The sequence below is a fragment of the Macaca fascicularis genome, chromosome X (assembly GCF_037993035.2).
Source record: "Macaca fascicularis isolate 582-1 chromosome X, T2T-MFA8v1.1".
Taxonomy (NCBI): domain Eukaryota; kingdom Metazoa; phylum Chordata; class Mammalia; order Primates; family Cercopithecidae; genus Macaca; species Macaca fascicularis.
Genome location: NC_088395.1, coordinates 136,482,114 through 136,494,396, shown reverse-complemented (window position 1 = coordinate 136,494,396; position 12,283 = coordinate 136,482,114). Strand labels below are relative to the sequence as shown.

The 12,283-nt window shown below is 38.2% G+C and overlaps 1 protein-coding gene across 5 annotated transcripts in view; it reads left to right on the top strand.

Annotated features, from left to right (window-relative positions):
• Positions 1–12,283, top strand: part of ZNF280C (zinc finger protein 280C) — a 67,285-nt gene that overhangs the window by 45,131 nt on the left and 9,871 nt on the right. For all 5 annotated transcript variants that reach the window (XR_006695044.2, XM_005594562.5, XM_005594561.5 and 2 more), the window contains 3 exons: positions 3,406–3,537; positions 8,132–8,442; positions 9,527–9,667. Coding sequence is in view for 4 of the 5 variants with exons in the window: in XM_005594562.5 (XP_005594619.1) it covers positions 3,406–3,537; positions 8,132–8,442; positions 9,527–9,667 (584 nt within the window). In the remaining variant the exon portion in view is untranslated. The remainder of the gene's footprint in view (positions 1–3,405; positions 3,538–8,131; positions 8,443–9,526; positions 9,668–12,283) is intronic.

Below are 12,283 nucleotides of genomic sequence, written 5' to 3'. Positions count from 1 at the left end.
CTCAAAAACCTGAGCTGACCAGTATTATAAGCTTGTAATTGAGATGGCATTATTAGTGCAATTTTATATAATAAGAATTATTGAATTTATTTTATTCTTTTTGAAGACTTGGATTGCAACTTTTTCCTAAAAATAATATATTATTATGTCTTGAGTGATTTTGGAGTTAGCAATGCAGTTTATACATTTTTTAACAAAGGCTGAAAGACTCCAGATGTGTTACATATCCTCATTAGCTCTTTAATAATAACAATAAGCAGTTAACATGTACTAATCACTTACCATTTGACAGCCACTGGTGCTTTTACATGCGTTATCTTGTTTAATCTTCACAGCCACCCTATGAGGCAGGTATATGATTGTTTCCATTTTATAGTTGAGGAAACAAAGCTTTATAGAAAGTAAATTTGCCCAGTGTCACATTCCCTAATAAGTGGTGGAGCCAAAAATTGATTTCTAGCCCAAGCTTCCACTGCAAACTCATATTCCACATTGACATTAGGTCTAAAGGCAGAAATTACAGATAGTTACCCTTGAAAATCCCTCCAATTGGCCAGGCGCAGTGGCTCATGCCTGTAATCCCAGCATTTTGAGAGGCCGAGGCAGGTGGATCACCTGAGGCCAGGAGTTTGAGACTAGCCTGGCCAACATGGTGAAACCCTGTCTCTACCAAAAATTAGCTGGGTGTGGTGGTGCATGCCTGTAATCCCAGCTACTTGGGAGGCTGAAGGGGGGAGAATCGCTTGAACCCCGGAGGCAGAGGTTGCATTGAGCCAAGATGATGCCACTGCACTCCAGCCTGGGAGACAGAACGAGACTCCGTCTCAAAAAAAAAACTCTCGTATCACCCAAAACCATATAGTATGCATGTAAAGAAGTTCAACACTTAACTTTTTCTCTACCCTTGGAACAAGTTACTGTTTCTTTTGTTAAACATTTTATTTTAAAAATGTATTAGTTGGGCATGGTGACTCACACCTGTAATCCCAGCACTTTGGGAGGCCAAGGGGAGTGGATCACTTGAGGTCAGGAGTTCGAGACCAGCCTGGCCCCATCTCTACTAAAAATACAAAATTAGTGGGGTGTGGTGGCAGGCGCTTGTAATCCCAGCTACTTGGGAGGCTGAGGCAGGAGAACTACTTGAACCCAGGAGGCGGAGGTTGCAGTGAGTCAAGGTCACGCCATTTCTCTCCAGCCTGGGCAACAAAAGCAAAACTGTATCTCAAAAAACAAAAAAAAGTATAATCATCTGCGATCATTCGCACAATGCAAGCATACATACATAAGAGAGATATGCAGGACTTGAGTCCAACTAAGGGAATAGTAGATTAATGTCTCCCATCTTGGGGCTCTGGACAAATAAATACTCATTGAATGAAATGGCAGACACTTTGAACTAGTTAAATTGTGACTGCTGCTCATTTGTACTCTGTCAGTCTCTTGCCTCACTTTATTTCTTTATTTAACAAATATTTGAGTGCCTAATAAATGTCAAGGACTGTTTTAGGTACTGGGGATACAGAAGTAAGCAAAGCAAGGTTTGTGCTTGCTAAAATTTGCATCATGGTAGAGAAGGATTTGTGTGTGTATGTGATGTCTGAATGTATATGTGTGCCAGCTGATGGTAAGTACCATGGGAAGAAAATATAGATAGAGGGAATGCCAGGGCTCAGATGAAGGAGTGGTTTCTGTTTTTTAAATGGTGTGGTTAAAGAGGGCTTCTCCAAAGGGAATAAGAGAGTAAATCATGTGGCTTACTCATCTGGGAGAGAATGTTCCAGGTAGAGGGAACAGTAGTAGGTAGACAGTGAGGTGAACATATACCTAGGATATTCAAGGAAGAGCAAGAGGCCAGTGTGACTGGAGCACGGTAAACAAGTGAGAGGAAACGTCGTAGTAGATGAGGTTGTAGCAATAGAATGTAAACCAGATCATTTAAGGACTTGTAAGCCAGAGTCAGGATTCTGGAGTGTTATGGAAAGCCATTGGAGGGTTTAACCATGTGAAAGATCTGTAACATTTTAAGATCACTCTGACAGCTATGGGAAGAATAGACTGTAGAAGGAGAAAGGATAGAAATAGGGAGAAGATAGGAGGCTATTGCAAGAGTCCTCGTAAGTGGCTCAGAGAAGTATGGTAACAGTGATTGGAGGTGATGAGAAATTGAAAAATTATAAATTTTTTTAAGGTATCACTGACAGGTTTTATTAATTTGTTGAATGTGGGATGTAAGAGAAAGAGAAGAGTTGAGAGTGACCAAGTATTTTTGTCCTGAGCAGCTGCAAGAATTTAGTTCCCATATACTGAGATACTGGGAAGAGTAGGGAAGGTACAGATTTTGTGCCCTTCCCCACTCAGGATGAATGAGAGGGAATCTAGAGTTCAACTTTTTTGTCCATGTTGATTTGAAATACCTATTAGACATCAAGGGATGTCAAGTAGGCAGTGGGTGGATGCTATTTAAAGCCATGAAACTGGATGAGGTGATGAGGTATAGGTAGAGAAAAAATCTGTGGGAACTATACTCTAGAGAAACATTCTATCCATCATCTTAATTTACTGTCTGTTACTTAGCTGAGTTTTTCTTCTTTCCCCTTCTCTCTTGAGCACCTACAGGTAAATCTGTTTGTGTTTACTGTACCTATGGTATGATCCAGTACACCACACTTCTAAAATAGTCTGAAGGTCAAACTAAAATAGTAATGCAAACACCTTATCTTTATATATTGCCTTGAACTTTGTAAAGAGCTTTTATTTAGCAAATGCCTTTTGTGCACCAGTAACTCTACTAGGTACTTTCATACATGTTACCTCATTTGGTTTTCCTAAAAGATTGTTTGTGTTTTATATGCAAATAATGATGAGCTGGTGGAGATACATCTTTAAAGAAAGCATTCTTTTGTATTTGTATGTTGTTCTAAATTTATAATAATATAAAATATATTTTAATTAATGAGAACAGATACATAAAGATTGCAATTGATAATGTATAGTAGAAAGAACACTAACCAGCTATGGGCAAGTGACAAATTTCTCTTGGGTCCTATTTCCCATTGGTAAAATAATAATGGGACTAGGGTTTGAGGAGGAATTTAGTCAAGGGTTTCTCAAACAATAGATTGGAATCCATTCTTATTTATGCCACTACAATCAGTATAGAATTTTTCCAATTAAAATCTAATTATATACTTTTTATGTTTGATCCTTATATGGTAACTAATGCTTTTGAAACTCAAATACTAACACAGGGAGAACTTTTAAATAATAGATCATTTCGAATTGTCTGTGGTGGGAGATGATAAAATTCTGGTTGTAAATTTATTTAGATTTTAGAATTAAGAGCAATTTCAGGTCCTAGGATTTGTGGTGGTGGAAGTTATTATATCTCATCTTTTCTGTAAACAGAAAAAAGGGGTTCATCGTTGCCCAAAATGCAGACTACAATTTTTGACCAGCAAGGAGAAAGCTGAACATAAGGCACAGCATCGTACATTTATAAAGCCTAAAGAACTAGAAGGATTGCCTCCTGGAACAAAAGTGAGTTTGTGAGGGGTTTTTTGGTGGTTTTTTGCACATTCTATTAATTTTTTTTTTATTTTTTATTATTATGGATAGAAGGAATAAGATCTAGTGTTAGGAAGCTCACTGGGCAACAGTAATCAACAATAATTTATTGTATATTTCAAAATAACTAGAAGAGTGGAATTGGAATGTTCCTAATACAAATAAATGATAAATGCTTGAGGTGATGGATACCCCAGTTACCCTGATACGTATTGTATGCTTGTATCAAAATATCACATGCACCCCAAAAGTGAGTTTTAAATATGCTGTATTTTTAATATTTTGTATGATAATAGAAACAAACTACTGCCTGGTTTTATCTATTGAATATAGTATTAAAATTGACGTCTGATTGTTATTAAGACTTTAATTTTAGGTTTTATCCTTCTTATGCTTGTAAAGAAAAACTTCTAACCATTGTTTTATTAGTTGATTGACGTGGTTTGTTGGAGGGGTATTTCTAGTGCAACTAGATTGTAGACTAAGTCGACAGGTTGTTTCAATGTTCTGTAGGCTGTTTTTGAGCTATTCCAGTTGTCAATGTGTATGTCTTTCAGTTGCTAGACTATAAGATACTTAAGATCAGGAATTATATTTATCTTTGTGTCCCCAGCATCTGTCGTAGTGCCTTGAATGCCATAGGTTTGTTGAAGTTGGTATTACTAATCTCTCAGAGAAGCAAGTGTTGCTCCTGAATAGCATAGCATTGCTGTTTTTCATGAGCAAGCACACATCAGACTACAAATTTCTTTCTCCTTGTTTGCCTTATATACATAAGTTTTCTTTTTTTTTTTTTTTTTTTTGAGACAGTCACTCTATGCCTCAGGCTGGAGTGCAGTGGCGCGATCTCAGCTCACTGCAGCCTCTGCCTTCTGGGTTCAAGTGATTCTCGTGCCTCAGCCTCCCAGGTAGTTGGGATTACAGGCGTGCAGCGTGATGTCCAGCTAATTGTTTGTATTTTTAATAGAGACCGGGTTTCACCAACATGGCCAGGCTGGTCTCAAACTCCTGGCCTCAAGTGATCTGCCCGCCTCGGTCTCCCAAAGTGCGGGGTTACAGGCATGAGCCACCACACCTGGCCCTCTGACTTCTTTACGTAAAGTTGGCTCTTAAATATTTTCTCCAGTGAAGAGCTATATAATCCAAGGTGAGATAATCCCCACATATTTGTATTTCATTTGGAGTACATACTTTTGAATGCGAGTATGTCTGCCATTTAAATTAACAAAAATAATATAAAACAATTATCTGAATATCTAGTGTAAGATATACCATCTGGCATCTTCTGTGCAATCCATTTGTTCCATGTTGATATTAGACATGCAGAATGTTAATGTAGGCAGAACAGTCCTCTCTCACATCTTCCCTTATTAATAAGATACCAGTAGTAATGGTAATATTGGTAATAATGATACTATATGTCTTATAACACTTTAGAATTAAGTGTTCAGTGTGCCTTTCCATACATTTTATTATTTAACCTTTGTGGTGATCCAGTGAGATAGACAAGGGCAAGTATTATCCCCGTATTAGAGATGAAGAGGTTCAGAGAGGCTAAATTCCTTACTCAAGGTCATGTAGCTAGGACGAGGTAGTACTAAGATTCTTAAACTTGGATTTTTTGACTTCTCCAGTGCTTTCAAAAAATTTATTTTCAGTTTGCAAGCTAACAAGTTCTGCTTCAGTGCTTTTCTATGATACTTCATATATTTCATAGGACTTCACAGAAGCTGTTCTTCAAGTACATGGGGGGAATGTAGTCAAATGATTAAAGAGAATGTTAGTGGGTGACTGTTTTCTATTATTAACCAGTAGATACAAACATTTTCTTTTCCCAAATAGTAAATGATAAATTTTATATGTTACCATTAAGGAAATTCTGAGCATTATTATAACTACCATGCTGTATGATGAATTGATGTAAGCTCCACCATAGCCTTGGAAGCAGAAATCGTGCCCCCTGATCCACCAGGAAGAGGTCACATTTACTGAAAATCTGTTTTATAGTTACCAGAGGGTAATTCAGGCCTCTGTATTACATTTTGACCTCTCTATTTGTGAAAGCCTTTTAGTTAGGGTTTTTTTTTTTTTTTTTTTTTTTTTTTTTTTTTTTTTTTTTTTGAGACGGGGTCTCTCTGTCACCCAGGTTGGAGTGTAGTGGTGCCATCTCAGCTCACTGCAACCTCTGCCTCCTAGGTGCAAGCTGGGACCACAGGCCACAGGTGGATGTCACCATGCCCAACTAATTTTGTTGCATTTTTGTAGAGATGAATTGCCCAGGCTGGTCTCAAACTCCTGAGCTCAGGCAGTCCACCCACCTTGGCCTCCCAAAGTGCTGGGATTGCAGGTGTGACCCACCACACCCGGCCCCTTTTAATTCTGTCAAAGCGTAAAATAGCTATGGAATGTGCTCTTTCGATATTCATCTAATTTGTACTAACTCCTAATTATTCGTTAATATCTGTTAACATACAATTGTTATCAATATAAAACTAATATTACAACAGTAAGTAAATATCAAGATAAATTTAGAATAAGTGGAAGGCTTCCACCATTTAGAATAAGTGGAAGGCTTATCTGATTGCAGTTTTATACTTGCCACTTTCAAAATAATGATTTTAACTTTTTGTATTGTAGTGATTTTTTGGTAACAGTGTTATTGAGATATAATTCATATATCACACAATTTACCCATTTACAGTGTACACAGTTCAGTGGTTTTTAGCATATTCAGATTTGGGCAAACATCACTACAATAAATTTTTAAACATTTTTATCACCCTCAAAAGAAACCCCATACCCTTTAGCATTCACTATTTCCCCTCCACTAGCCCTGTGCAAACTTTAGTCAGCTTTTAGTCTCTATGGATTTTCCCATTCTGGACGTTTGGTGTTGAATCATACAATATGTCATCTTTAGGGACTGGTTTATTTCGCTTAGCATAGTGTTTTGCAGCTTCATTGATACTGTACCATGTTCCAGTACTTCATTCTTTTTTGTGGCTGAGTAATACTGCACTGCATAGAAATTCTACCTTTTATTTATGCTTTCATCTATTGGTGGGCATATCCATTTGTCTTTCTGATCACCCATCTTTGCATTCTTTCAATATGCAGTAGGTAATACTGTACTGCATAGATATTCTACCTTTTATTTATCTTTTCATCTATTGGTGGGCATAATTCTCTTTTCTATATACATCCACTGCAGTTTTTGCAAGTACAATACTAACTGTAACAAAGCCTTTGTAAATCATATGATGAGGTAAGAAACATGTAAACTGCCAATCAAAATTGCCATTTGGGTCATTTGTTTTTTGAAAACACAGTTATCCTATTGGAATTTTTACATCCACTGCAAGTAAAGCTAATATAAGTAAGCCAAGGGGACGTATAGCTAAGTCCAAAGCAAAATCCTCTTACAAGCAAAAACGAGAGTGCAACAGAAAAAGTTTCCTCTTTTCGGCTGTAATGCTGCTGTAAAAATTCATGTACAAGTTTTTGTGTGAACATATGTTTTCATTTCTCTTGGGTATATACCTCTGAATACAATGGTGGAGTCAAATGGTAACTCTTACCTTTAATATTTTGAGAAACTGCCGAACTGTTTCTGTTTTTTTGTTGTTTTGTTTTTTGTTTTGTTTTGTTTTGTTTGAGATGGGGTCTCACTCTGTTGCCCAGGCTGGAGTGCAGTGGTGCGATCTTGGCACACTGCAACCTCCGCCTCCTGGGTTCAAGTGATTTTCCTGCCTCAGCCTCCTGAGTAGCTGGGATTACAGGCACCTGCCACCGTGCCTGGCTAATTTTTTGTATTTTTAAAAGAAATGGAGTTTCACCATGTTGGCCAGGCTGGTCTCAAACTCCTGACCTCAAGTGATCCGCCCACCTTGGCCTCCCAAAGTTCAGGGATTACAGGCCTAAGCCACCACACCTGGTCTGCCAAACTGTTTTTCGTTATAACTACACTGTTGTGCATTCCCACCAGCAGTGTATGAGGGTTCTCATTTTTCTATGTCTTAGCCAATACTTGTTATTTTGTTATTGTCTGTTTATTACAGCCATTCTGGTTGGTGTGAAGGAACATCTCATTTGGGAATTGATTTGCATTTCCCTGATGACTAATGATGTGCACCATCTATCTCTTCGTGTGGTTGTTGGCTGTTTGTATATCTTCTTTGAAGAAATGCCTATTCATCTATTTTCTCTTTGATTGCTTGTGCTTTTGGTGTCATTATATAAGAAACCATTGCCTAACTCATGCTCACAAGGATTTACTACTGTATTTTCTTCTAAGAGTTTTGTAGTTTTACCTTTTAAAATTTGGTCTTTAATACATTTTGAGATAATTTTTGTATATAATATGAGGTAGGGATTCAAATTCTTTCTTTTGCACATGGATATCAGTTTTTCTAGCAGCATTCATCAAGACTATTTTTTGCCCCATTGGAAATGTTTTGGGACCCTTGTCAAAAACCAATTTACTGTAAATGTGAGGGCTTACAATGATATTTTTAATACTAATGTGATGGTTACTTTCTAAAAATACATATTGGCTTTGTTTTTATAGGTTACTATTCGAGCTTCACTTGGACCTCTCCAATCAAAATTACCAACTGCACCTTCCGGTTGTACTCCAGGCACTTCTTTTCTTCAGGTCACACCTCCGACATCTCAAAATACAACTGCTAAAAATCCTAGAAAATCTAATGCCGGTAGATCTAAGACAAGAAAGCCTCATGCACCTACATCCACTGCAAGTAAAGCTCATACAAGTAAGCCAAGAGGACGTATAGCTAAGTCCAAAGCAAAACCCTCTTACAAGCAAAAGCGACCGCGCAACAGAAAAAATAAAATGAGCCTTGCTTTGAAGAACTTAAGGTAATATCTTTTATTTCTGATATACAATACAAATTTAATCTTAAGTATGAAATTTACCATATCACAGAACCCTCTTACACATTTACATGATAATCACTTATCTGGCATAAAGACCAAGCAAATGAGAAAAAGTTACTTTTTACAACTACTGAGCAGAACTTGAGTCATTGTGTTTATTCTCTAATTTTCATCTTTTACACTAATCTTTTCTTTTATGCTTTTATCTTATGATAGATTAATTGGTTTATTTGATCCCTTTTATTCCAGGGAAATGTTAACTGGTGTTAAATTTTTTGCACTTATTCTAGCTTGTTTCAAAGCAAATTTTCAAATTACGAGTCTACTTAAAGATCAATTTAGGGCCGGGCGCAGTGGCTCAAGCCTGTAATTCTAGCACTTTGGGAGGCCGAGACGGGCGGATCACAAGGTCAGGAGATCGAGACCATCCTGGCTAACACAGTGAAACCCCGTCTCTACTAAAAAATACAAAAAACTGCCGGGCGCGGTGGCTCAAGCCTGTAATCCCAGCACTTTGGGAGGCCGAGACGGGCGGATCACGAGGTCGGGAGATCGAGACCATCCTGGTTAACACGGTGAAACCCCGTCTCTACTAAAAAATACAAAAAACTAGCCGGGCGAGGTGGCGGGCGCCTGTAGTCCCAGCTACTCGGGAGGCTGAGACAGGAGAATGGCGTGAACCCGGGAGGCGGAGCTTGCAGTGAGCTGAGATCCGGCCACTGCACTCCAGCCTGGGTGACAGAGCGAGACTCCATCTCAAAAAAAAAAAAAAAAAAATACAAAAAACTAGCCGGGCGAGGTGGCGGGCACCTGTAGTCCCAGCTACTCGGGAGGCTGAGGCAGGAGAATGGCATAAACCTGGGAGGCGGAGCTTGCAGTGAGCTGAGATCTGGCCACTGCACTCCAGCCTGGGAGACAGAGCGAGACTCTGTCTCAAAAAAAAAAAAAAAAAAAAAAAAGATCAATTGAAACATTTTGGGTTCAGTTAGTAAAATGTTAATAAGATTTTCCCCTATTATTTTTGTTTTATAATCTATTTTTATCATTTTTTTTCCATCTCCATAAGGTGTCGTCGGGGAATTCACAAGTGCATTGAATGTCATTCCAAAATAAAAGATTTTGCAAGCCACTTTTCTATATACATCCACTGCAGTTTTTGCAAGTACAATACTAACTGTAACAAAGCCTTTGTAAATCATATGATGAGGTAAGAAACATGTAAACTGCCAATCAAAATTGCCATTTGGGTCATTTGTATTTTGAAAACAGAGTTATCCTATTGGAAGCAAGTTTGTCTCATCAAGGAACTAAAAGGGTCTAGCAATAGGAACTTCTAAGATGTTCCTTGTACTATTTTCCAGCATAGTAACTCATAAAATTACTGCGACAAAAACTCTTAAGAACAATTAGACTAATGAAACTAAAATGAGTTTGTTAGGGAAATTTGTTTTTCTATGGGACTTTTTTTTTCTTTTATGTCTTTCAGAAAGTGGTTTTTTCAATATATTTATCAAATAAATATGATCAGCTCTTGCAGTCCACATCTGTGGATTCAACCAACTGTAAATCAAAAGCGTTTTAAAAAATTACGTCTCTACTGAACATGAACAAACCTTTTTCCCGTCGTCATTCTCTAAACAATACAGTATAAAACTATGTAATAGCAGTTACATTGTATTAGGTATCATAGGTTTACAAATAATCTAGAGATGATTTAAAGTGTACAGCAGGATATGTATAGTTTATATACAAGTACTATGCCATTTTATATCAGAGACTTGAGTCTCTGCAGATTTGGATGCCTGGAGAGGAGGTCCTAGAAGCAATCCACCATGGATACAGGGACCCCTGTATATGTAATCTCTTGAGTCTTATCCTCTTCAAAGCGATCACTTTGAGAGACTCCAGGCTTTTTAATGATGCTAAGAACATTATCCTGTCTCTGTCTCCCACATCTGTCTGTCCATTTGTCTTTCTGATCATCCATCTTTGCATTCATTCAATGAAACATAAGCGACTGTAGGAATATTCCAGTCATGATGCTACCATTGGAATTCCTTTTCATGCATTGATTCAACTTAATTTGAGCACCTATGATGTACTCTACACAAGGGAAAAACTTCAGAGCCCCCCTTACTTTCATTTGAACCTCATTCGTAGGGGCTTGCCTTATTCTTTCAGAATGGATTTTATTTTAAATTACCAAAAAGTGTCCACATATAAATATAAGTTGATTATTCCAATTAAGATAGTTCCATTTATTTTCAGTTAGAAATAAGATATAACTAGCCAGGCACAATGGCTCATGCCTATAATCCCAGCACTTTCAGAGGCCAAGGAGAGGGGATTGCTTGAGCCTAGGAGTTCAAGACCAGCCTGGGCAACAGAGCAAGACCTCATCTCTATTTTTAAAAAAGAAAAAAAAAAGAAATAGGTATAACCAATGAAAGTGGTTTTCTTGCAGATTATCAAAAGACCTCTATATTATTTTCTGCTCATAATCAGCTACCACTCTGAAGGATTCACCCACATTTTGATGGCTTCAGCACCTGGCTTGCAGGGGTTTTTTTCCCTTTGGTGATCAACCTGACCTTATGATACCTTTACTTCTTTAGTGCTAGCACTTTACATCCCTTTCTGCTTTGTTGTATCCCCTTTCTTAACACCATCCCATTTTACCTCATTGTAGACAATACTTACTTTGAATTCTCATTACCCCATGACTTTCAGGGTCTTGACTCCTTTTTTCTAGTCCAGTAGTATCAATTCAATTTTGTAGCCAACCACACCCTTAAGGTCTTCTGTTTTGAATGCTGCTTTGTTTCTGTCCTAAATTCCTTTGTATCTTCAGTCATGCTTAGTCTTGCTATCTTTGCATCTTTTATCCTTTTTGATGTATCCCTATCTCGGTTCTAGACTACCATACCATGCTCAATTCAGTCAGCTCTGAATTCGTGATCTTTAATTTGGTCCTACCTTTTTAAAAATACCACTTTGTGTTTTGTTTGTTTCCTTGTTTGTGTTTTTGAGACGGAGTCTTTCTCTGTCACCCAGGCTGGAGTGCAACGGCATGATCTCGGCTCACTGCAAGCTCCGCCTCCCGGGTTCACGCCATTCTGCTGCCTCAGCCTCCCCAGCAGCTGGGACTACAGGTGCCCGCCACCATGCCCAGCTAATTTTTTTTTTTGGTATCTTTAGTAGAGACGGGGTTTCACCCTGTTAGCCAGGATGGTCTCAATCTCCTGACCTCGTGATCCGCCCGCCTCGGCCTTCCAAAGTGCTGGGATTACAGGCGTGAGCCACCACGCCCAGCCAAAAATACCGCTTTGTTTTTATCTACAACATCTGTCAGATTTTATTCTAGTCCCTCAGTGGTTAACTTTGCCTAATAATTACTCAGAGGTCATATTTTTTGTTTTTCTCAAGATTAACTTTTTTGTGTCTCAAGGTTTTTTTTTCCTTCAGCCATTAATCTCAAAAAACAGACATGTCCCACTATTTTTAAGTTAACCCTGTTCGTCATCTCTTTCATTTCCTCCACATCCTTATTTCATTACTTTGGACCTTCAGTTCATCTCTTTCTCTCTACCACATTCATTGTGTCTGCAGATATTTTCAGGCATATTTTTAGGATGAGGAAAATCTGCCTTTACTTTGCATGTTTTCTTGTCCTCGTTTTACCATCAACATTTGTAAAGAGTATTCTTTACTAGCCTGTTTGTCATTTTTTGACCCTTTGTGATTTGAGTGTCGCCCACCACCCCCACCTACATGCAGCTAAAGCTGCTCCTTTAAAGGTTATCAGTCATATCCTAACCACTGG